At 48.9% G+C, this 26,194-nt stretch overlaps 1 protein-coding gene across 1 annotated transcript in view; it reads left to right on the top strand.

Annotated features, from left to right (window-relative positions):
• LAMC1 (laminin subunit gamma 1) overlaps positions 1–26,194 on the top strand; it is a 657,035-nt gene that overhangs the window by 335,582 nt on the left and 295,259 nt on the right. The window contains exon 16 of the mRNA XM_069232049.1: positions 20,857–20,999. Coding sequence (XP_069088150.1) covers positions 20,857–20,999 — 143 coding nt within the window. The remainder of the gene's footprint in view (positions 1–20,856; positions 21,000–26,194) is intronic.

Genomic DNA, 26,194 nt, shown 5'->3' with positions numbered 1-26,194 from the left:
TAGCCGACAATCTGTCGATCATCAACAAACCCACGAATGGGAAATTCATCCCCAGATACTACAAACTTACTTTCAAACCTGGGGAACACCACAAATAGACCTATTCGCAACAAAAGAAAATGCAAAAGGCCAAAACTTTGCGTCCAGGTACCCACACCCTCACTCCAAGGGCAATGCGTTATGGATGAGTTGGTCAGGGATATTTGCTTACGCTTTTCCCCCTCTCCCACTTCTTCCGTATCTAGTATTCAAATTGAGTCAAAACAAACTCAAACTAATACTAGTAGCACCAACTTGGGCTTGCCAACCATGGTACACAACACTACTAGATCTGTCAGTAGTATCTCATATCAAACTACCAAACAGACCAGATCTGTTAACTCAACACAAACAGATCAGACACCCGAATCCAGCATCGCTCAATCTAGCAATCTGGCTCCTGAAGTCTTAGAATTTGGACATTTAGACCTTACACAAGAATGTATGGAGGTCATTAAACAAGCTAGGAAACGTACTACAAGACATTGTTATGCAAATAAATGGAAAAGATTTGTTTATTACTGCCATAATAATCAAATTCAACCACTACATGCGTCCGCAAAAAACATTGTAAGCTACTTATTACACTTACAAAAATCAAAGCTAGCTTTTTCCTCCATTAAAATACATCTCACAGCAATATCTGCCTATCTGCAGATTACACATTCAACATCACTCTTTAGAATCCCAGTCATCAAAGCATTTATGGAGGGTCTAAAGAGAATCATACCTCCGAGAACACCACCAGTTCCCTCATGAAACCTCAATATTGTATTAACACGACTCGTGGGTCTACCATTTGAACCCATGCACTCTTGTGAGATGCAATACTTAACCTGGAAAGTAGCCTTCCTAATAGCTATCACATCTCTTAGAAGAGTAAGTGAAATACAAGCATTTACTATACAAGAACCCTTTATACAAATACACAAACATAAAGTGGTTCTACGTACAAATCCCAAATTTTTACCAAAAGTTATATCAACGTTCCACCTAAACCAAACAGTGGAACTCCCAGTCTTTTTTCCACAACCTGACTCGGTAGCCGAAAGAGCATTACATACATTAGACATCAAAAGGACACTAATGTATTACATTGATAGGACAAAACAATTTCGCAAGACAAAACAATTGTTTGTAGCCTTCCAAAAAACCTCATGCAGGAAACCCAATATCCAAACAAGGCATTGCCAGATGGATAGTGAAATGTATTCAAACTTGCTATGTTAAAGCAAAGAGAGACCTGCCTATTACGCCAAAGGCACACTCCACTAGAAAGAAAGGCGCCACAATGGCCTTTCTAGGAAACATACCTATGACAGAAATCTGTAAGGCAGCTACATGGTCTACGCCTCATACATTCACAAAACACTACTGTGTAGATGTGTTAACAACACAACAAGCCACAGTAGGACAGGCAGTATTACGAACATTATTTCAAACAACTTCCACTCCTACAGGCTAAGCCACCGCTTTTGGGGAGTTACTGCTTACTAGTCTGCACAGCATGTGTATCTGCAGCTACACATGCCATTGAACGGAAAATGTCACTTACCCAGTGTACATCTGTTCGTGGCATGAGACGCTGCAGATTCACATGTGCCCTCCCGCCTCCCCGGGAGCCTGTAGCCGTTTAAGTTGATAAACTGTATATGATAGGTTGATGAAACTTGTACATTTGTAAATATATATCACTTTTAATCACATTATGTACATACATCCTTACTCCATTGCATGGGCACCTTTACTATATACACAACTCCAACCTCCCCTCTGCGGGAAAATCAATCTAAGATGGAGTCGACGCCCATGCGCAGTGGAGCCGAAAGGGAGGAGTCCCTCTATCTCGTGACTCGAAAAGACTTCTTCGAAGAAAAACAACTTGTAACACTCCAAGCCCAACAGTAGATGGCAGGATAATGCACAGCATGTGAATCTGCAGCGTCTCATGCCACGAACAGATGTACTCTGGGTAAGTGACATTTTCCATATATATTCTTTTTTTTGTGTACCAGACTGGGATTTTCCTAAGAAGGTACAAACCTCATGTCAGCTTACCCAAACGTTTTGATTTGAAAGTGTGCTGAGGCCTGCTAACCAGGCCCCAGCACCAGTGTTCTTTCCCTAACCTGTACTTTTGTTTCCACAATTGGCAAACCCTGGCATCCAGGTAAGTCCCTTGTAACTAGTACCGCTGGTACCAAGGGCCCTGATGCCAGGGAAGGTCTCTAAGGGATGCAGCATGTCTTATGCCACCCTGGGGACCCCTCACTCAGCACAGACACACTGCTTGCCAGCTTGTGAGGACAAAACGAGTAAGTCGACATGGCACTCCCCTCAGGGTGCCATGCCAACCTCTCACTGCCTATGCAGTATAGATAAGTCACCCCTCTAGTAGGCCTTACAGCCCTAAGGCAGGGTGCACTATACCACTATAGGTGAGGGCACCAGTGCATGAGCACTGTGCCCCTACAGTGTCTAAGCAAAACCTTAGACATTGTAAGTGCAGGGTAGTCTTAAGAGTATATGGTCTGGGAGTCTGTTAAACACAAACTTCACAGCACCATAATGGCTACACTGAAAACTGGGAAGTTTGGTATCAAACTTCTCAGCACAATAAATGCACACTGATGCCAGTGTACATTTTATTGTAACATACACCCCAGAGGGCACCTTAGAGGTGCCCCCTGAAACCTTAACCAACTACCCGTGTAGGCTGACTGGTTTTAGCAGCCTGCCACACTCGAGACATGTTGCTAGCCACATGGGGAGAGTGCCTTTGTCACTCTGTGGCTAGTAACAAAGCCTGTACTGGGTGGAGGTGCTTCACACCTCCCCCTGCAGGAACTGTAACACCTGGCGGTGAGCCTCAAAGGCTCACCCCCTTTGTTACAGCACCCCAGGGCACTCCAGCTAGTGGAGTTGCCCGCCCCCTCCGGCCACGGCCCCACTTTTGGCGGCAAGGCCGGAGGAGATAATGAGAAAAACAAGGAGGAGTCACTGGCCAGTCAGGACAGCCCCTAAGGCATCCTGAGCTGAGGTGACTGACTTTTAGAAATCCTCTATCTTGCAGATGGAGGATTCCCCCAATAGGGATAGGAATGTGCCCCCTCCTCTCGGGAGGAGGCACAAAGAGGGTGTACCCACTCTCCGGGCTAGTAGCCATTGGCTGCTAACCCCCCCAGACCTAAACACGCCCTTAAATTTAGTATTTAAGGACTCGACAGAACCTAGGAACTCAGATTCCTGCAACCTAAGAAGAAGAGGACTGCTAAGCTGCAAAACCCTGCAGAGAAGACGGAGACACCAACTGCTTTGGCCCCAGCTCTACCGGCCTGTCTCCCCCACTTCTAAAGACACTGCTCCAGCGACGCTCTCCCCAGGGACCAGCGACCTCTGAAGCCTCAGAGGACTGCCCTGCATCTAGAAGAACCTAGAACTCCCGAGGACAGCGGCCCTGTTCACCAAAGACTGCAACTTTGCAACAAAGCAGCAACTTTGAAACAACTTGCGTTTCCCGCCGGAAGCGTGAGACTTGGCACTCTGCACCCGACACCCCTGGCTCGACTTGTGGAGAACAATCACTTCAGGGAGGACTCCCCAGCAACTGCGAGACCGTGAGTAGCCAGAGTTGACCCCCCTGAGCCCTCACAGCGACGACTGCAGAGGGAATCCGGAGGCTCCCCCTGACCGCGACTGCCTCCTGCTAAGATCCGACACCTGGTAAAGACTCTGCACCCGCAGCCCCCAGGGCCTGAAGGATCCGACCTCCAGTGCAGGAGCGACCCCCAGGTGGCCCTTTCCCTCGCCCAGGTGGTGGCTACCCCGAGGAGCCCCCCCCCTTGCCTGCCTGCATCGCTGAAGAGACCCCTTGGTCTCCCATTGAAACCCGACGCGTGTTTGCACACTGCACCCGGCCGCCCCCGTGCTGCTGAGGGTGTACTTTGTATCGACTTGTGTAAGGAAATGCCTCCTTGGCATGGTTGCCCCCTGACTTTTTGCCTTTGCTGATGCTATGTTTACAATTGAAAGTGTGCTGAGGCCTGCTAACCAGGCCCCAGCACCAGTGTTCTTTCCCTAACCTGTACTTTTGTATCCACAATTGGCAGACCCTGGCATCCAGATAAGTCCCTTGTAACTGGTACTTCTAGTACCAAGGGCCCTGATGCCAAGGAAGGTCTCTAAGGGATGCAGCATGTCTTATGCCACCCTGGAGACCTCTCACTCAGCACAGACACACCGCTTGCCAGCTTGTGTGTGCTAGTGAGGACAAAACGAGTAAGTCGACATGGCACTCCCCTCAGGGTGCCATGCCAGCCTCTCACTGCCTATGCAGTATAGGTAAGACACCCCTCTAGCAGGCCTTACAGCCCTAAGGCAGGGTGCACTATACCATAGGTGAGGGTACCAGTGCATGAGCATGGTACCCCTACAGTGTCTAAACAAAACCTTAGACATTGTAAGTGCAGGGTAGCCATAAGAGTATATGGTCTGGGAGTCTGTCAAACACGAACTCCACAGCACCATAATGGCTACACTGAAAACTGGGAAGTTTGGTATCAAACTTCTCAGCACAATAAATGCACACTGATGCCAGTGTACATTTTATTGTAAAATACACCACAGAGGGCACCTTAGAGGTGCCCCCTGAAACTTAACCGACTATCTGTGTAGGCTGACTAGTTCTAGCAGCCTGCCACAAACCGAGACATGTTGCTGGCCCCATGGGGAGAGTGCCTTTGTCACTCTGAGGCCAGTAACAAAGCCTGCACTGGGTGGAGATGCTAACACCTCTCCCAGGCAGGAATTGTCACACCTGGCGGTGAGCCTCAAAGGCTCACCTCCTTTGTGCCAACCCAGCAGGACACTCCAGCTAGTGGAGTTGCCCGCCCCCTCCGGCCAGGCCCCACTTTTGGCGGCAAGGCCGGAGAAAATAATGAGAATAACAAGGAGGAGTCACTGGCCAGTCAGGACAGCCCCTAAGGTGTCCTGAGCTGAGGTGACTCTAACTTTTAGAAATCCTCCATCTTGCAGATGGAGGATTCCCCCAATAGGGTTAGGATTGTGACCCCCTCCCCTTGGGAGGAGGCACAAAGAGGGTGTACCCACCCTCAGGGCTAGTAGCCATTGGCTACTAACCCCCCAGACCTAAACACGCCCTTAAATTTAGTATTTAAGGGCTACCCTGAACCCTAGAAAATTAGATTCCTGCAACTACAAGAAGAAGGACTGCCTAGCTGAAACCCCTGCAGCGGAAGACCAGAAGACGACAACTGCCTTGGCTCCAGAAACTCACCGGCCTGTCTCCTGCCTTCCAAAGATCCTGCTCCAGCGACGCCTTCCAAAGGGACCAGCGACCTCGACATCCTCTGAGGACTGCCCCTGCTTCGAAAAGACAAGAAACTCCCGAGGACAGCGGACCTGCTCCAAGAAAAGCTGCAACTTTGTTTCCAGCAGCTTTAAAGAACCCTGCAAGCTCCCCGCAAGAAGCGTGAGACTTGCAACACTGCACCCGGCGACCCCGACTCGGCTGGTGGCGATCCAACACCTCAGGAGGGACCCCAGGACTACTCTGATACTGTGAGTACCAAAACCTGTCCCCCCTGAGCCCCCACAGCGCCGCCTGCAGAGGGAATCCCGAGGCTTCCCCTGACCGCGACTCTTTGAATCTAAAGTCCCGACGCCTGGGAGAGACCCTGCACCCGCAGCCCCCAGGACCTGAAGGACCGGACTTTCACTGGAGAAGCGACCCCCAGGAGTCCCTCTCCCTTGCCCAAGTGGAGGTTTCCCCGAGGAACCCCCCCCTTGCCTGCCTGCAGCGCTGAAGAGATCCCGAGATCTCTCATAGACTAACATTGCGAACCCGACGCTTGTTTCTACACTGCACCCGGCCGCCCCCGCGCCGCTGAGGGTGAAATTTCTGTGTGGACTTGTGTCCCCCCCGGTGCCCTACAAAACCCCCCTGGTCTGCCCTCCGAAGACGCGGGTACTTACCTGCAAGCAGACCGGAACCGGGGCACCCCCTTCTCTCCATTCTAGCCTATGTGTTTTGGGCACCACTTTGAACTCTGCACCTGACCGACCCTGAGCTGCTGGTGTGGTGACTTTGGGGTTGCTCTGAACCCCCAACGGTGGGCTACCTTGGACCAAGAACTGAACCCTGTAAGTGTCTTACTTACCTGGTAAAACTAACAAATACTTACCTCCCCTAGGAACTGTGAAAATTGCACTAAGTGTCCACTTTTAAAACAGCTATTTGTGAATAACTTGAAAAGTATACATGCAATTTTGATGATTTGAAGTTCCTAAAGTACTTACCTGCAATACCTTTCGAATGAGCTATTACATGTAGAATTTGAACCTGTGGTTCTTAAAATAAACTAAGAAAAGATATTTTTCTATATAAAAACCTATTGGCTGGATTTGTCTCTGAGTGTGTGTACCTCATTTATTGTCTATGTGTATGTACAACAAATGCTTAACACTACTCCTTGGATAAGCCTACTGCTCGACCACACTACCACAAAATAGAGCATTAGTATTATCTATTTTTACCACTATTTTACCTCTAAGGGGAACCCTTGGACTCTGTGCATGCTATTCCTTACTTTGAAATAGCACATACAGAGCCAACTTCCTACATTGGTGGATCAGCGGTGGGGTACAAGACTTTGCATTTGCTGGACTACTCAGCCAATACCTGATCACACGACAAATTCCAAAATTGTCATTAGAAATTGATTTTTGCAATTTGAAAAGTTTTCTAAATTCTTAAAAGACCTGCTAGGGCCTTGTGTTAGATCCTGTTTAGCATTTCTTTTAGAGTTTAAAAGTCTGTTAAAAGTTTGAATTAAATTCTAGAATCAGTTTTAGTTTCTTAAAAAGTATTCCAACTTTTAGAAGCATAATGTCTAGCACAGATGTGAATGTGGTGGAACTCGACACCACACCTTACCTCCATCTACAGATGAGAGAGCTAAGGTCACTCTGTAAACTAAAGAAAATAACAATGGGCCCCAAACCTACCAAAATACAGCTCCAGGAGCTTTTGGCAGAGTTTGAAAAGGCCAACCCCTCTGAGGGTGGCAACTCAGAGGAAGAGGATAGTGACTTGGAGGACAATTCCCCCCTACCAGTCCTATCTAGGGAGAACAGGGTCCCTCAAACCCTGACTCCAAAAATAATAGTCAGAGATGCTGGTTCCCTCACAGGAGAGACCAACACCTCTGAAATCACTGAGGATAACCCCAGTGAAGAGGACATCCAGTTAGCCAGGATGGCCAAAAGATTGGCTTTGGAAAGACAGATCCTAGCCATAGAGAGGGAAAGACAAGAGATGGGCCTAGGACCCATCAATGGTGGCAGCAACTTAAATAGGGTCAGAGATTCTCCTGACATGTTGAAAATCCCTAAAGGGATTGTAACTAAATATGAAGATGGTGATGACATCACCAAATGGTTCACAGCTTTTGAGAGGGCTTGTGTAACCAGAAAAGTGAACAGATCTCACTGGGGTGCTCTCCTTTGGGAAATGTTCACAGGAAAGTGTAGGGATAGACTCCTCACACTCTCTGGACAAGATGCAGAATCTTATGACCTCATGAAGGGTACCCTGATTGAGGGCTTTGGATTCTCCACTGAGGAGTACAGGATTAGGTTCAGGGGGGCTCAAAAATCCTCGAGCCAGACCTGGGTTGACTTTGTTGACTACTCAGTGAAAACACTAGATGGTTGGATTCAAGGCAGTGGTGTAAGTAATTATGATGGGCTGTACAATTTATTTGTGAAAGAACACCTGTTAAGTAATTGTTTCAATGATAAACTGCATCAGCATCTGGTAGACCTAGGACCAATTTCTCCCCAAGAATTGGGAAAGAAGGCGGACCATTGGGTCAAGACAAGGGTGTCCAAGACTTCAACAGGGGGTGACCAAAAGAAAGGGGTCACAAAGACTCCCCAGCAGAAGGGTGATGAGACAACCAAAACTAAAAATAGTAAAGAGTCTTCTACAGGCCCCCAAAAACCTGCACAGGAGGGTGGGCCCAGAGCCTCTTCACAAAACAATGGGTACAAGGGTAAAAACTTTGATCCCAAAAAGGCCTGGTGTCATAGCTGTAAACAGCATGGACACCAAACTGGAGACAAGGCCTGTCCCAAGAAAGGTTCCACTCCAAACTCCCATCCAGGTAACACTGGTATGGCTAGTCTCCAAGTGGGATCAACAGTGTGCCCAGAGCAAATCAGGGTCCACACTGAAGCTACTCTAGTTTCTGAGGGTGGGGTGGATTTAGCCACACTAGCTGTCTGGCCGCCTAACATGCAAAAATACAGACAGCAACTCTTAATTAATGGGACTAGAATAGAGGGCCTGAGGGATACAGGTGCCAGTGTCACCATGGTGACAGAGAAACTGGTTTCCCCTGGCCAATACCTGACTGGAAAAACTTACACAGTCACCAACGCTGACAATCAGAGAAAAGTACATCCCATGGCAATGGTTACTTTAGAATGGGGAGGGGTCAATGGCCTGAAACAGGTGGTGGTCTCCTCAAATATCCCAGTGGACTGTCTGCTTGGAAATGACCTGGAGTCCTCAGCATGGGCTGAGGTAGAGCTAAAAACCCATGCAGCAATGCTGGGTATCCCTGAACTGGTGTGTGTGAAAACGAGAGCACAATGCAAGGCACAGGGTGAAAAAGTAGAGCTGGAGTCTGGAAAAATGGCCCAGCCTACCAAGAGAACAGGAAAGTCAGTTGGGAAACCAACTGCAACACAGCAAAAGAAAGGGAACCTCTCTTCTCAGGAAGAAGTTCTGCCCTCTGAGGGAACTGAGCCTTTGGAGCTTGAACCTTATCAGGTTGAGCTCTTAGGCCCAGGGGGACCCTCAAGGGAAGAGCTGTGTAAGGGACAAGAAACCTGTCCCTCTCTTGAAGGCCTTAGGCAGCAAGCTGCTGAAGAGTCCAAAGGCAAGAAAAATGGAACACATAGGGTCTATTGGGAAGATGGGCTCCTGTACACTGAGGCCAGAGACCCCAAACCTGGTGCCACTAGGAGAGTGGTAGTGCCTCAGCTGTTCAGAGAGTTCATCCTAACATTGGCCCATGACATTCCCCTTGCTGGACATTTGGGACAAACCAAGACGTGGGAGAGGTTAGTCAACCACTTCTACTGGCCCAATATGTCCAACATGGTTAAGGAGTTTTGCCTCTCCTGCCCCACCTGTCAAGCCAGTGGTAAGACAGGTGGGCATCCAAAGGCCCCCCTCATTCCACTTCCAGTGGTGGGGGTGCCCTTTGAAAGAGTGGGTGTGGACATAGTTGGTCCACTGGAACCTCCCACAGCCTCAGGAAATATGTATATCCTGGTAGTAGTGGATCATGCTACCAGGTATCCTGAAGCTATTCCCCTTAGGTCGACTACTGCCCCTGCAGTAGCCAAGGCCCTCATTGGTATCTTTACCAGGGTGGGTTTCCCTAAGGAGGTGGTGTCTGACAGAGGTACCAACTTCATGTCAGCATACCTAAAGCACATGTGGAATGAGTGTGGAGTGACTTATAAATTCACTACACCTTACCATCCACAAACTAATGGCTTAGTTGAGAGATTCAACAAGACATTAAAAGGCATGATCATGGGGCTCCCAGAAAAACTCAAAAGGAGATGGGATGTCCTCCTGCCATGTCTGCTTTTCGCTTACAGGGAGGTACCACAGAAGGGAGTAGGGTTCTCACCCTTTGAACTTCTGTTTGGTCATCCTGTAAGGGGACCACTTGCCCTTGTTAAAGAAGGCTGGGAGAGACCTCTCCATGAGCCTAAACAGGACATAGTGGACTATGTACTTGGCCTTCGCTCTAGAATGGCAGAGTACATGGAAAAGGCAACCAAAAACCTTGAGGCCAGCCAACAGCTCCAGAAGTTTTGGTATGACCAAAAGGCTGCACTGGTTGAGTTCCAACCAGGGCAGAAAGTCTGGGTTCTGGAGCCTGTGGCTCCCAGGGCACTCCAGGACAAATGGAGTGGCCCTTACCCAGTACTAGAGAGGAAGAGTCAGGTCACCTACTTGGTGGACCTGGGCACAAGCAGGAGCCCCAAAAGGGTGATCCATGTAAACCGCCTTAAGCTCTTCCACGACAGGGCTGATGTCAATCTGTTGATGGTAACAGATGAGGATCAGGAGGCAGAGAGTGAACCTCTCCCTGATCTTCTGTCATCAGACCCAAAAGATGGTACAGTAGATGGAGTGATCTACTCAGACACCCTCTCTGGCCAACAGCAAGCTGATTGTAGGAGAGTCCTACAACAGTTTCCTGAACTCTTCTCCTTAACCCCTGGTCAGACACACCTGTGTACCCATGATGTGGACACAGGAGACAGCATGCCTGTCAAGAACAAAATCTTTAGACAGTCTGACCATGTTAAGGAAAGCATCAAGGTGGAAGTCCACAAGATGCTGGAATTGGGAGTCATTGAGCGCTCTGACAGCCCCTGGGCTAGCCCAGTGGTCTTAGTCCCCAAACCTCACACCACAGATGGAAAGAAAGAGATGAGGTTTTGTGTGGACTACAGAGGGCTCAATTCTGTCACCAAGACAGATGCTCATCCAATTCCAAGAGCTGATGAGCTCATTGATAAATTAGGTGCTGCCAAATTCCTAAGTACCTTTGACTTGACAGCAGGGTACTGGCAAATAAAAATGGCACCTGGAGCAAAAGAAAAGACAGCATTCTCCACACCTGATGGGCATTATCAGTTTACTGTTATGCCCTTTGGTTTAAAGAATGCCCCTGCCACCTTCCAAAGGTTGGTGAATCAAGTCCTTGCTGGCTTGGAGTCCTTTAGCACAGCTTATCTTGATGATATTGCTGTCTTTAGCTCCACCTGGCAGGATCACCTGGTCCACCTGAGGAAGGTTTTGAAGGCTCTGCAATCTGCAGGCCTCTCTATCAAGGCATCCAAATGCCAGATAGGGCAGGGAACTGTGGTTTATTTGGGACACCTTGTAGGTGGAGGCCAAGTTCAGCCACTCCAACCCAAGATCCAGACTATTCTGGACTGGGTAGCTCCAAAAACCCAGACTCAAGTCAGGGCATTCCTTGGCTTGACTGGGTACTACAGGAGGTTTGTGAAGGGATATGGATCCATTGTGACAGCCCTCACTGAGCTCACCTCCAAGAAAATGCCCAAGAAAGTGAACTGGACTGTGGACTGCCAACAGGCCTTTGACACCCTGAAACAGGCAATGTGCTCAGCACCAGTTCTCAAAGCTCCAGATTATTCTAAGCAGTTCATTGTGCAGACTGATGCCTCTGAACATGGGATAGGGGCAGTTTTGTCCCAAACAAATGATGATGGCCTTGACCAGCCTGTTGCTTTCATTAGCAGGAGGTTACTCCCCAGGGAGCAGCGTTGGAGTGCCATTGAGAGGGAGGCCTTTGCTGTGGTTTGGTCCCTGAAGAAGCTGAGACCATACCTCTTTGGGACTCACTTCCTAGTTCAAACCGACCACAGACCTCTCAAATGGCTGATGCAAATGAAAGGTGAAAATCCTAAACTGTTGAGGTGGTCCATCTCCCTACAGGGAATGGACTTTATAGTGGAACACAGACCTGGGACTGCCCATGCCAATGCAGATGGCCTTTCCAGGTTCTTCCACTTAGAAAATGAAGACTCTCTTGGGAAAGGTTAGTCTCATCCTCTTTCGTTTGGGGGGGGGTTGTGTAAGGAAATGCCTCCTTGGCATGGTTGCCCCCTGACTTTTTGCCTTTGCTGATGCTATGTTTACAATTGAAAGTGTGCTGAGGCCTGCTAACCAGGCCCCAGCACCAGTGTTCTTTCCCTAACCTGTACTTTTGTATCCACAATTGGCAGACCCTGGCATCCAGATAAGTCCCTTGTAACTGGTACTTCTAGTACCAAGGGCCCTGATGCCAAGGAAGGTCTCTAAGGGATGCAGCATGTCTTATGCCACCCTGGAGACCTCTCACTCAGCACAGACACACCGCTTGCCAGCTTGTGTGTGCTAGTGAGGACAAAACGAGTAAGTCGACATGGCACTCCCCTCAGGGTGCCATGCCAGCCTCTCACTGCCTATGCAGTATAGGTAAGACACCCCTCTAGCAGGCCTTACAGCCCTAAGGCAGGGTGCACTATACCATAGGTGAGGGTACCAGTGCATGAGCATGGTACCCCTACAGTGTCTAAACAAAACCTTAGACATTGTAAGTGCAGGGTAGCCATAAGAGTATATGGTCTGGGAGTCTGTCAAACACGAACTCCACAGCACCATAATGGCTACACTGAAAACTGGGAAGTTTGGTATCAAACTTCTCAGCACAATAAATGCACACTGATGCCAGTGTACATTTTATTGTAAAATACACCACAGAGGGCACCTTAGAGGTGCCCCCTGAAACTTAACCGACTATCTGTGTAGGCTGACTAGTTCTAGCAGCCTGCCACAAACCGAGACATGTTGCTGGCCCCATGGGGAGAGTGCCTTTGTCACTCTGAGGCCAGTAACAAAGCCTGCACTGGGTGGAGATGCTAACACCTCTCCCAGGCAGGAATTGTCACACCTGGCGGTGAGCCTCAAAGGCTCACCTCCTTTGTGCCAACCCAGCAGGACACTCCAGCTAGTGGAGTTGCCCGCCCCCTCCGGCCAGGCCCCACTTTTGGCGGCAAGGCCGGAGAAAATAATGAGAATAACAAGGAGGAGTCACTGGCCAGTCAGGACAGCCCCTAAGGTGTCCTGAGCTGAGGTGACTCTAACTTTTAGAAATCCTCCATCTTGCAGATGGAGGATTCCCCCAATAGGGTTAGGATTGTGACCCCCTCCCCTTGGGAGGAGGCACAAAGAGGGTGTACCCACCCTCAGGGCTAGTAGCCATTGGCTACTAACCCCCCAGACCTAAACACGCCCTTAAATTTAGTATTTAAGGGCTACCCTGAACCCTAGAAAATTAGATTCCTGCAACTACAAGAAGAAGGACTGCCTAGCTGAAACCCCTGCAGCGGAAGACCAGAAGACGACAACTGCCTTGGCTCCAGAAACTCACCGGCCTGTCTCCTGCCTTCCAAAGATCCTGCTCCAGCGACGCCTTCCAAAGGGACCAGCGACCTCGACATCCTCTGAGGACTGCCCCTGCTTCGAAAAGACAAGAAACTCCCGAGGACAGCGGACCTGCTCCAAGAAAAGCTGCAACTTTGTTTCCAGCAGCTTTAAAGAACCCTGCAAGCTCCCCGCAAGAAGCGTGAGACTTGCAACACTGCACCCGGCGACCCCGACTCGGCTGGTGGCGATCCAACACCTCAGGAGGGACCCCAGGACTACTCTGATACTGTGAGTACCAAAACCTGTCCCCCCTGAGCCCCCACAGCGCCGCCTGCAGAGGGAATCCCGAGGCTTCCCCTGACCGCGACTCTTTGAATCTAAAGTCCCGACGCCTGGGAGAGACCCTGCACCCGCAGCCCCCAGGACCTGAAGGACCGGACTTTCACTGGAGAAGCGACCCCCAGGAGTCCCTCTCCCTTGCCCAAGTGGAGGTTTCCCCGAGGAACCCCCCCCTTGCCTGCCTGCAGCGCTGAAGAGATCCCGAGATCTCTCATAGACTAACATTGCGAACCCGACGCTTGTTTCTACACTGCACCCGGCCGCCCCCGCGCCGCTGAGGGTGAAATTTCTGTGTGGACTTGTGTCCCCCCCGGTGCCCTACAAAACCCCCCTGGTCTGCCCTCCGAAGACGCGGGTACTTACCTGCAAGCAGACCGGAACCGGGGCACCCCCTTCTCTCCATTCTAGCCTATGTGTTTTGGGCACCACTTTGAACTCTGCACCTGACCGACCCTGAGCTGCTGGTGTGGTGACTTTGGGGTTGCTCTGAACCCCCAACGGTGGGCTACCTTGGACCAAGAACTGAACCCTGTAAGTGTCTTACTTACCTGGTAAAACTAACAAATACTTACCTCCCCTAGGAACTGTGAAAATTGCACTAAGTGTCCACTTTTAAAACAGCTATTTGTGAATAACTTGAAAAGTATACATGCAATTTTGATGATTTGAAGTTCCTAAAGTACTTACCTGCAATACCTTTCGAATGAGCTATTACATGTAGAATTTGAACCTGTGGTTCTTAAAATAAACTAAGAAAAGATATTTTTCTATATAAAAACCTATTGGCTGGATTTGTCTCTGAGTGTGTGTACCTCATTTATTGTCTATGTGTATGTACAACAAATGCTTAACACTACTCCTTGGATAAGCCTACTGCTCGACCACACTACCACAAAATAGAGCATTAGTATTATCTATTTTTACCACTATTTTACCTCTAAGGGGAACCCTTGGACTCTGTGCATGCTATTCCTTACTTTGAAATAGCACATACAGAGCCAACTTCCTACAACTTGTGTCCCCCCCGGTGCCCTACAAAACCCCCCTGGTCGGCCCTCCGAAGACGCGGGTACTTACCTGCTGGCAGACTGGAACCGGGGCACCCCCTTCTCCATTGAAGCCTATGCGTTTTGAGCACCACTTTGAACTCTGCACCGGACCGGCCCTGAGCTGCTGGGTACACCCTCTTTGTGCCTCCTCCCAAGGGGAGGGGGTCACATTCCTATCCCTATTGGGGGAATACTCCTTCTACAAGATGGAGGATTTCTAAAAGTCAGAGTCACCTCAGCTCAGGACACCTTAGGGGCTGTCCTGACTGGCAGTGACTCCTCCTGGTTTTTCTCATTATCTCCTCCGGCCTTGCCGCCAAAAGTGGGGCCGTGAACGGAGGGGGTTGGGAACTCCACTAGCTGGAGTGCCCTGTGGTGCTGTAACAAAGGGGGTGAGCCTTTGAGGCTCACCGCCAGGTGTTACAGTTCCTGCAGGGGGAGGTGATAAGCATCTCCACCCAGTACAGGCTTTGTTACTAGCCACAGAGTGACAAAGGCACTCTCCCCATGTGTCCAGCAATAGGTCTGGTGTGTGGCAGGCTGCTAAAACTAGTCAGCCTACACGGATAGTCGGTTAAGGGTTCAGGGGGCACCTATAAGGTGCCCTCTGGGGTGTATGTTACAATAAAATGTACACTGGCATCAGTGTGCATTTATTATGCTGAGAAGTGTGATACCAAACTTCACAGTTTTCAGTGTAGCCATTATGGTGCTGTGGAGTTCGTGTAAAACAGACTCCCAGACCATATACTCTTATGGCTACCCTGCACTTACAACGTCTAAGGTTTTGCTTAGACACTGTAGGGGCACAGTGCTCATGCACTGGTGCCCTCACCTATGGTATAGTGCACCCTGCCATAGGGCTGTAAGGCCTGCTAGAGGGGTGACTTATCTATACTGCATAGGCAGTGTGAGGTTGGCATGGCACCCTGAGGGGAGTGCCATGTCGACTTACTCGTTTTGTCCTCACCAGCACACACAAGCTGGCAAGCAGTGTGTCTGTGCTGAGTGAGGGGTCCCCAGGGTGGCATAAGATATGCTGCAGCCCTTAGAGACCTTCCCTGGCATCAGGGCCCTTGGTACCAGGGGTACCAGTTTACAAGGGACTTACCTGGATGCCAGGGTATGCCAATTGTGAAAACAAAAGTACAGGTTAGGGAAAGAACACTGGTGCTGGGGCCTGGTTAGCAGGCCTCAGCACACTTTCAATTCAAAAACATAGCATCAGCAAAGGCAAAAAGTCAGGGGGTAACTATGCCAAGGAGGCATTTCCTTACAGACCATTTCAACCAGGATGCAATGGCAGGTCTGCAGAAACAGTTTGTATAGGCTCCAATGGCTGGCACAATATATGTTGCAGCCCAGGGGAGACCCTTGGTGTACCAATGCCCTGGGTACCTAAGTACTATATACTAGGGACTTATATGGGTGCACCAGTAAGCTAATTGTGTGTTTAAAATGTTTACCAGCAACCAAATTTAGAGGAGAGATCAGACACTGGGGTTCTGATTAGCAGGATCGCAGTGAGCGACAGTCTAAACTCACTGCTATCAGGCAAAAAGTGGGGAGAATTATGCTAGAAAGATGGCACTTCTCTGCACCCATTGTCCAGCACATGTTTTTAAAATGGCTTTCCCTGGTCACTTTAAATGTCTGAGAATCAACAGTTATAGCTGGGGGAATATCTGCTTGTGTAATGTCCCCTCGCATGTAATATAATGTACCCTGCCTTACAGCTGTAAGGCCTGCTGGAGGGGTGACTTCCATATATTGCAGGCGTTGTTAAGGGACATGACACACTCTGTGTGCCATGTCGTGTTTTCACTTTTGTCTGGAGCAAGATATGCAGCCTGCAATGGCAGCCTGTCATGTGCTTGATGAGGGGTCCCTTAGGGTGGCACAACTCGTACTGCAGCCTTAGGGACCCTCTTTGATACCCAAGGTCCTAGGTACCAGAGCTACCATTTACTAGGGACTTGTAGACATTGATAAAGGTTTTTCCAATTGGGAACAATTACTATGCAGTTTTGGGGAAAGAGATCTGGCACTGGGGACCTGCTTAGAAGGAACCCTCTGGACTTTAAAACAAAATTATACCAGAAACACGGCAAAAAGTGTGTGTGGGTGGGAAGGGGGTGTGAGACTCCGTGAAAAGAGGCTCTTTCTTGCAGTCTCAGTCTTGAGTTGTGTCTCTCATTTATTAACTATTGTGTGTATTAGTAGATATCTTGCACTCCTCTGTGATAAGCCTAAGGCTGCTCGACCACACTAGCCTTAAATAGAGTATTGAGTAGCAAGCCCTGTCCACTCACTGAGGCCTGTACCCTTTGCACGATATTTACATACCACATGAAGGGCCAGCTTTCTATAAGTACCATATGAAAAAAGCACCAGTGATTCTTATCTGTGGGGTCTTCATCGTTGCATTCTGTTGGAGTTCACCATGTAGCTATAGAAAGCAAAACCTACTTGCAATGTGCTTGTACCACCAAACTATATGTAGTTTATCTAGAGGTGATAGCGGGTTCACATTCTGCATATACCGTCAAGCCACCAGAAAGGATTTTATGGAATGATCTTAGAGTTAGATTGCCATTTGACAAATCAGTGGATCAGCAGTTGCTGTTAAGAGTAACTTTTTAGCCACCAAACTGCAACATAATATTTTAGAGGTAACAGCCGTTTTATCGCTGAGCTAAGCCTACACATGAAGAGATAGATGCAGACAAAAAAATCAGGTTCTGGTAGATCAAATTAGCTCACAAATTTCGCCTAAGGTTAATTAGAGAAAATGTGGACATTCAATAAAGTGTAGATTTATACCATAAAATGTGTGCTGCGTATATTATGCTCGCTAGGGTGCGAGTATTTTTACCACTAGAATATAGGATTTTTGTTCACCAGCTTGAATCTGTTGTGTGAATGGTGTTAGGGCCATAATAGAACTGGTAGATTTATATCTATAGTGAGCAATAGGTGGCAGTTAAAACTAAATACAGGTATATGTCCTTACTTGCTTACTGACTGTACAAAGCAGGTGGCACTGTATCCTAGCAATTTCATATAGCTATGCACCTTAGAGGTGTGTATGTTCTTCAGTGTTTTTGTTTCCAGTCTGTCAGTGTAAGGAAATGCCTCCTTGGCATGGTTGCCCCCTGACTTTTTGCCTTTGCTGATGCTATGTTTACAATTGAAAGTGTGCTGAGGCCTGCTAACCAGGCCCCAGCACCAGTGTTCTTTCCCTAACCTGTACTTTTGTATCCACAATTGGCAGACCCTGGCATCCAGATAAGTCCCTTGTAACTGGTACTTCTAGTACCAAGGGCCCTGATGCCAAGGAAGGTCTCTAAGGGCTGCAGCATGTCTTATGCCACCCTGGAGACCTCTCACTCAGCACAGACACACTGCTTGCCAGCTTGTGTGTGCTAGTGAGAACAAAACGAGTAAGTCGACATGGCACTCCCCTCAGGGTGCCATGCCAGCCTCTCACTGCCTATGCAAGTATAGGTCAGCCACCCCTCTAGCAGGCCTTACAGCCCTAAGGCAGGGTGCACTATACCATAGGTGAGGGTACCAGTGCATGAGCATGGTACCCCTACAGTGTCTAAACAAAACCTTAGACATTGTAAGTGCAGGGTAGCCATAAGAGTATATGGTCTGGGAGTCTGTTTTGCACGAACTCCACAGCACCATAATGGCTACACTGAAAACTAAGAAGTTTGGTATCAAACTTCTCAGCACAATAAATGCACACTGATGCCAGTGTACATTTTATTGCAAAATACACCCCAGAGGGCACCTTAGAGGTGCCCCCTGAAACTTAACCGACTGTCTGTGTAGGCTGACTAGTTCCAGCAGCCTGCCACACTAGAGACATGTTGCTGGCCCCATGGGGAGAGTGCCTTTGTCACTCTGAGGCCAGTAACAAAGCCTGCACTGGGTGGAGATGCTAACACCTCCCCCAGGCAGGAGCTGTAACACCTGGCGGTGAGCCTCAAAGGCTCACCCCTTTGTCACAGCACTGCAGGACACTCCAGCTAGTGGAGTTGCCCACCCCCTCCGGCCCCGGCCCCCACTTTTGGCGGCAAGGCCGGAGAAAATAATGAGAATAACAAGGAGGAGTCACTGGCCAGTCAGGACAGCCCCTAAGGTGTCCTGAGCTGAGGTGACTCTAACTTTTAGAAATCCTCCATCTTGCAGATGGAGGATTCCCCCAATAGGATTAGGGATGTGACCCCCTCCCCTTGGGAGGAGGCACAAAGAGGGTGTACTCACCCTCGGGGCTAGTAGCCATTGGCTACTAACCCCCCAGACCTAAACACGCCCTTAAATTTTGTATTTAAGGGCTCCCCTGAACCTAAAGATTTAGATTCCTGCAACAACAAGAAGGACTGCCTAGCTGAAAACCCCTGCAGAGGAAGACCAGAAGACAACAACTGCCTTGGCTCCAGAAACTCACCGGCCTGTCTCCTGCCTTCCAAAGAACTCTGCTCCAGCGACGCCTTCCAAAGGGACCAGCGACCTCTGAATCCTCTGAGGACTGCCCTGCTTCGACGACGACAAGAAACTCCCGAGGACAGCGGACCTGCTCCAAAAAGACTGCAACTTTATCCAAAGAAGCAGCTTTAAAGAACCCTGCAATCTCCCCGCAAGAAGCGTGAGACTTGCAACACTGCACCCGGCGACCCCGACTCGGCTGGTGGAGAACCAACACCTCAGGGAGGACCCCCGGACTACTCTACGACTGTGAGTACCAAAACCTGTCCCCCCTGAGCCCCCACAGCGCCGCCTGCAGAGGGAATCCCGAGGCTTCCCCTGACCGCGACTCTCTGAAACCTAAGTCCCGATGCCTGGAAAAGACCCTGCACCCGCAGCCCCCAGGACCTGAAGGACCGGACTTTCACTGCAGAAGTGACCCCCAGGAGTCCCTCTCCCTTGCCCAAGTGGAGGTTTCCCCGAGGAAGCCCCCCCTTGCCTGCCTGCAGCGCTGAAGAGATCCCTTGATCTCTCATTGACTTCCATTGCGAACCCGACGCTTGTTCTAACACTGCACCCGGCCGCCCCCGCGCCGCTGAGGGTGAAATTTCTGTGTGGGCTTGTGTCCCCCCCGGTGCCCTACAAAACCCCCCTGGTCTGCCCTCCGAAGACGCGGGTACTTACCTGCTGGCAGACTGGAACCGGGGCACCCCCTTCTCTCCATTGAAGCCTATGCGTTTTGGGCACCACTTTGAACTCTGCACCTGACCGGCCCTGAGCTGCTGGTGTGGTAACTTTGGGGTTGCTCTGAACCCCCAACGGTGGGCTACCTTGGACCAAGAACTGAACCCTGTAAGTGTCGTACTTACCTGGTAAAACTAACAAAAACTTACCTCCCCCAGGAACTGTGAAAATTGCACTAAGTGTCCACTTTTAAAATAGCTATTTGTGAATAACTTGAAAAGTATACATGCAATTGAAATGATTCAAAGTTCCTAATGTACTTACCTGCAATACCTTTCAAACAAGATATTACATGTTAAATTTGAACCTGTGGTTCTTAAAATAAACTAAGAAAAGATATTTTTCTATAACAAAACCTATTGGCTGGATTTGTCTGAGTGTGTGTACCTCATTTATTGTCTATGTGTATGTACAACAAATGCTTAACACTACTCCTTGGATAAGCCTACTGCTCGACCACACTACCACAAAATAGAGCATTAGTATTATCTCTTTTTACCACTATTTTACCTCTAAGGGGAACCCTTGGACTCTGTGCATGCTATTCCTTACTTTGAAATAGCACATACAGAGCCAACTTCCTACAGTCAGTGACTGTTTTCTTGAGTAGCTGTGTTTTCAACAGGACCTTATTTGAGGAAATGTTAGTCATATGTTATAAAGTGATTCATTTAGCTATCTTTGAATAGGCCATGATCTGGGTTCGCCTCAAGGTGATATATCTGTATTCTAGAAGTATGTTGTGCATCGTGAAGGTTGACTGCTGGTGTGGCATTCGGCCTGGTTTATGCAATTTCAGTTGGTTTTTGCCAGTTTTCTTTTTTTCTGTACTTTTCAGAAGCACATCTTCTTGTGTTGTCCCAAGTCCGTCCTTGTCTATCTTAATGCATGTGTTTCGTTAGTAAAACTCTTTCCTTTACACAGTCTGCTTTGTTCTTGTTGTGCCTTTCACTCTAACTTGCTTAATTAGAACCACTTCATTTGGGGTATTGTGACAAATGCATTAAAATGTAATGGTGGATAACAGGACATAACATTGAAAATGTACTTCTTATTTTAAGTAGATTTAATTTGAGAGTCATTCAAGGTGCTTCTGTAGATGCTTTGATTGTCCATTGTGTTAACAAGTGTAGTTATCAATAATCTTGTTTATCATAGGTGTGAATGCCATATGCTGGGCTCAACCAATGGGCAGTGTGATATCCATTCAGGTCAGTGTGAATGTCAGCCTGGCATTACTGGCCGTCGTTGTGAGCGATGTGAAGTTAATCACTTTGGATTTGGACCCGATGGATGCAAACGTGAGTAGAAACAGCAGCTCGCACAGTATAGCAACTAGATCTTTTCCCAACACTACCACTTTAGGCCCATTTTGAACATATGTTTTCAGCCACTTTGTATTTAAATGGCTGTCAGCCTACTTCGTAATCCAGTGGTTAAAAACATCCCCCCCATCACTCAGTGCAGATCTGTTTAGCAGATTGTGAGCTGATGCATGACCATACATTATTAATTGTAAGCTGTAATCACAAATTTTGGGGTTTACATTTTTTTTATGATGTGCATATTTTTTGTTGGAGCAAAACGATTAATCTCAGCGAGTACATAAAGCTGCAATGCATATTGATGTGGTGCTAGTTATCTAACCACAATGTAAAAGTTTAGTGCTGCCTTATGCTTCCCTAAAAGTTTAGAGAAGTGTTAGTTGCAGGCTGTTTTCCGAGCTGACTGTGTTGGTGTTGGAAATTTTCTACAGAGCAAGGAGGAGTGGAAGAACATTCTGCAGTGTGATCTTTTCACCTTGCTGACTACTCATGGGCTGTGCAGATGCTTGGCCAAGCTGCATGCCTCCTTCTCCAGCATTGAATCTTTCATAGATTCACATGCTTGAATCATCCCTGTCATTGAGGTGGGAGTCCCATGGTACATTCTAAAGCTGTAGAAGTGGTATACATAGCTTACACTGTCAAAAGGCTTCTATTTTTATAGTTTATCTAAATGATTTATAAAGAACCAAATTCCAGCCAGGCGATAGCACCCTATGAAACACTCCCAGCAGAGACAGCATTACTCAGATTTTCTACTGCACGTCAGGTGAAAGGGAGTCGCCCTGAGGTTTGCTCATGTATTGAGCATTTGGTTGATCTAGATTACTTCTGCTGTGCTAATAATCTGATAGAGAGATCTAGTTGCAAAGTAAGGAATAGCCTGCACTGAGTCCAAGAGTTCCCCTTAAAGGTAAGATAGTGGCAAAAAGAGAATTCTAATTCTCTATCTTGTGGTAGTGTGGTCGAGCAGTAGGCTTATCAAAGGAGTAGTGTTAAGCATTTGTTGTACACAAACAGGCAATAAATGAGGAACACACACTCAGAGACAATTCCAGGCCAATAGGTTTTTGTATAGAACAATATCTTTTCTTAGTTTATTTTAAGAACCACAGGTTCAAGATTTTCATGTAATACTTCAAATGAAAGGTATTGCAGGTAGGTACTTTAGGAACTTTGAATTAGCAAAATAGCATATACAGTTTTCACATAAATGACATATAGCTATTTTAAAACCAGACACAGTGCAATTTTCAACAGTTCCTGGGGGGAGTAAGAGTTTTAGTTTTTGCAGGTAAGTAAACCACCTACGGGGTTCAAGTTTGGGTCCAAGGTAGCCCACCGTTGGGGGTTCAGAGCAACCCCAAAGTTACCACACCAGCAGCTCAGGGCCGGTCAGGTGCAGAGGTCAAAGTGGTGCCCAAAACGCATAGGCTTCAATGGAGAAGAGGGTGCCCCGGTTCCAGTCTGCCAGCAGGTAAGTACCTGCGTCTTCGGGGGGGCAGACCCAGGGAGGGTTTGTAGGGCACCGGGGGGGGGGGGGACACAAGTCCACACAGAAAGTACACCCTCAGCGGCACGGGGGCGGCCGGGTGCAGTGTGCAAACAAGCGTCGGGTTTTCAATAGAAAGCAATGACAGACCAAGGGGTCTCTTCAGTGATGCAGGCAGGCAAAGGGGGGGGGGGGGCTCCTCGGGGTAGCCACCACCTGGGCAAGGGAGAGGGCCACCTGGGGGTCGCTCCTGCACTGGAGGTCGGATCCTTCAGGTCCTGGGGGCTGCGGGTGCAGTGTCCCTACCAGGCGTCGGGTTCTTGGAAGCAGGCAGTCGCGGTCAGGGGAACCCCCGGGATTCCCTCTGCAGGCGTCGCTGTGGGGGCTCAGGGGGGTCCACTCTGGCTACTCACGGTCTCGCAGTCGCCGGGGAGTCCTCCCTGAAGTGATTGTTCTCCAGAAGTCGAGCCGGGGGCGTCGGGTGCAGAGTGCCAAGTCTCACGCTTCCGGCGGGAAACACATGTTGTTTCAAAGTTGCTTCTTTGTTGCAAAGTTGCAGTCTTTGGTGAACAGAGCCGCTGTCCTCGGGAGTTCTTGGTCCTTCTAGATGCAGGGCAGTCCTCTGAGGCTTCAGAGGTCGCTGGTCCCTGTGGAAAGTGTCGGTGGAGCAGTGTATTTAGAAGTGGGGAAACAGGCCGGTAGAGCTGGGGCCAAAGCAGTTGGTGTCTGTAAGGAAATGCCTCCTTGGCATGGTTGCCCCCTGACTTTTTGCCTTTGCTGATGCTATGTTTACAATTGAAAGTGTGCTGAGGCCTGCTAACCAGGCCCCAGCACCAGTGTTCTTTCCCTAACCTGTACTTTTGTATCCACAATTGGCAGACCCTGGCATCCAGATAAGTCCCTTGTAACTGGTACTTCTAGTACCAAGGGCCCTGATGCCAAGGAAGGTCTCTAAGGGATGCAGCATGTCTTATGCCACCCTGGAGACCTCTCACTCAGCACAGACACACCGCTTGCCAGCTTGTGTGTGCTAGTGAGGACAAAACGAGTAAGTCGACATGGCACTCCCCTCAGGGTGCCATGCCAGCCTCTCACTGCCTATGCAGTATAGGTAAGACACCCCTCTAGCAGGCCTTACAGCCCTAAGGCAGGGTGCACTATACCATAGGTGAGGGTACCAGTGCATGAGCATGGTACCCCTACAGTGTCTAAACAAAACCTTAGACATTGTAAGTGCAGGGTAGCCATAAGAGTATATGGTCTGGGAGTCTGTCAAACACGAACTCCACAGCACCATAATGGCTACACTGAAAACTGGGAAGTTTGGTATCAAACTTCTCAGCACAATAAATGCACACTGATGCCAGTGGACATTTTATTGTAAAATACACCACAGAGGGCACCTTAGAGGTGCCCCCCTGAAACTTAACCGACTATCTGTGTAGGCTGACTAGTTCTAGCAGCCTGCCACAAACCGAGACATGTTGCTGGCCCCATGGGGGGAGTGCCTTTGTCACTCTGAGGCCAGTAACAAAGCCTGCACTGGGTGGAGATGCTAACACCTCTCCCAGGCAGGAATTGTCACACCTGGCGGTGAGCCTCAAAGGCTCACCTCCTTTGTGCCAACCCAGCAGGACACTCCAGCTAGTGGAGTTGCCCGCCCCCTCCGGCCAGGCCCCACTTTTGGCGGCAAGGCCGGAGAAAATAATGAGAATAACAAGGAGGAGTCACTGGCCAGTCAGGACAGCCCCTAAGGTGTCCTGAGCTGAGGTGACTCTAACTTTTAGAAATCCTCCATCTTGCAGATGGAGGATTCCCCCAATAGGGTTAGGATTGTGACCCCCTCCCCTTGGGAGGAGGCACAAAGAGGGTGTACCCACCCTCAGGGCTAGTAGCCATTGGCTACTAACCCCCCAGACCTAAACACGCCCTTAAATTTAGTATTTAAGGGCTACCCTGAACCCTAGAAAATTAGATTCCTGCAACTACAAGAAGAAGGACTGCCTAGCTGAAACCCCTGCAGCGGAAGACCAGAAGACGACAACTGCCTTGGCTCCAGAAACTCACCGGCCTGTCTCCTGCCTTCCAAAGATCCTGCTCCAGCGACGCCTTCCAAAGGGACCAGCGACCTCGACATCCTCTGAGGACTGCCCCTGCTTCGAAAAGACAAGAAACTCCCGAGGACAGCGGACCTGCTCCAAGAAAAGCTGCAACTTTGTTTCCAGCAGCTTTAAAGAACTCTGCAAGCTCCCCGCAAGAAGCGTGAGACTTGCAACACTGCACCCGGCGACCCCGACTCGGCTGGTGGCGATCCAACACCTCAGGAGGGACCCCAGGACTACTCTGATACTGTGAGTACCAAAACCTGTCCCCCCTGAGCCCCCACAGCGCCGCCTGCAGAGGGAATCCCGAGGCTTCCCCTGACCGCGACTCTTTGAATCTAAAGTCCCGACGCCTGGGAGAGACCCTGCACCCGCAGCCCCCAGGACCTGAAGGACCGGACTTTCACTGGAGAAGCGACCCCCAGGAGTCCCTCTCCCTTGCCCAAGTGGAGGTTTCCCCGAGGAACCCCCCCCTTGCCTGCCTGCAGCGCTGAAGAGATCCCGAGATCTCTCATAGGCTAACATTGCGAACCCGACGCTTGTTTCTACACTGCACCCGGCCGCCCCCGCGCCGCTGAGGGTGAAATTTCTGTGTGGACTTGTGTCCCCCCCGGTGCCCTACAAAACCCCCCTGGTCTGCCCTCCGAAGACGCGGGTACTTACCTGCAAGCAGACCGGAACCGGGGCACCCCCTTCTCTCCATTCTAGCCTAGGTGTTTTGGGCACCACTTTGAACTCTGCACCTGACCGGCCCTGAGCTGCTGGTGTGGTGACTTTGGGGTTGCTCTGAACCCCCAACGGTGGGCTACCTTGGACCAAGAACTGAACCCTGTAAGTGTCTTACTTACCTGGTAAAACTAACAAATACTTACCTCCCCTAGGAACTGTGAAAATTGCACTAAGTGTCCACTTTTAAAACAGCTATTTGTGAATAACTTGAAAAGTATACATGCAATTTTGATGATTTGAAGTTCCTAAAGTACTTACCTGCAATACCTTTCGAATGAGCTATTACATGTAGAATTTGAACCTGTGGTTCTTAAAATAAACTAAGAAAAGATATTTTTCTATATAAAAACCTATTGGCTGGATTTGTCTCTGAGTGTGTGTACCTCATTTATTGTCTATGTGTATGTACAACAAATGCTTAACACTACTCCTTGGATAAGCCTACTGCTCGACCACACTACCACAAAATAGAGCATTAGTATTATCTATTTTTACCACTATTTTACCTCTAAGGGGAACCCTTGGACTCTGTGCATGCTATTCCTTACTTTGAAATAGCACATACAGAGCCAACTTCCTACATTGGTGGATCAGCGGTGGGGTACAAGACTTTGCATTTGCTGGACTACTCAGCCAATACCTGATCACACGACAAATTCCAAAATTGTCATTAGAAATTGATTTTTGCAATTTGAAAAGTTTTCTAAATTCTTAAAAGACCTGCTAGGGCCTTGTGTTAGATCCTGTTTAGCATTTCTTTTAGAGTTTAAAAGTCTGTTAAAAGTTTGAATTAGATTCTAGAATCAGTTTTAGTTTCTTAAAAAGTATTCCAACTTTTCGAAGCATAA

Source organism: Pleurodeles waltl, chromosome 4_2 (genome assembly GCF_031143425.1).
Source record: "Pleurodeles waltl isolate 20211129_DDA chromosome 4_2, aPleWal1.hap1.20221129, whole genome shotgun sequence".
NCBI classification, from domain to species: Eukaryota; Metazoa; Chordata; class Amphibia; order Caudata; family Salamandridae; genus Pleurodeles; species Pleurodeles waltl.
Note: the sequence above shows the minus strand (reverse complement) of the source record. Positions and strands in the feature narration are given on the sequence as shown.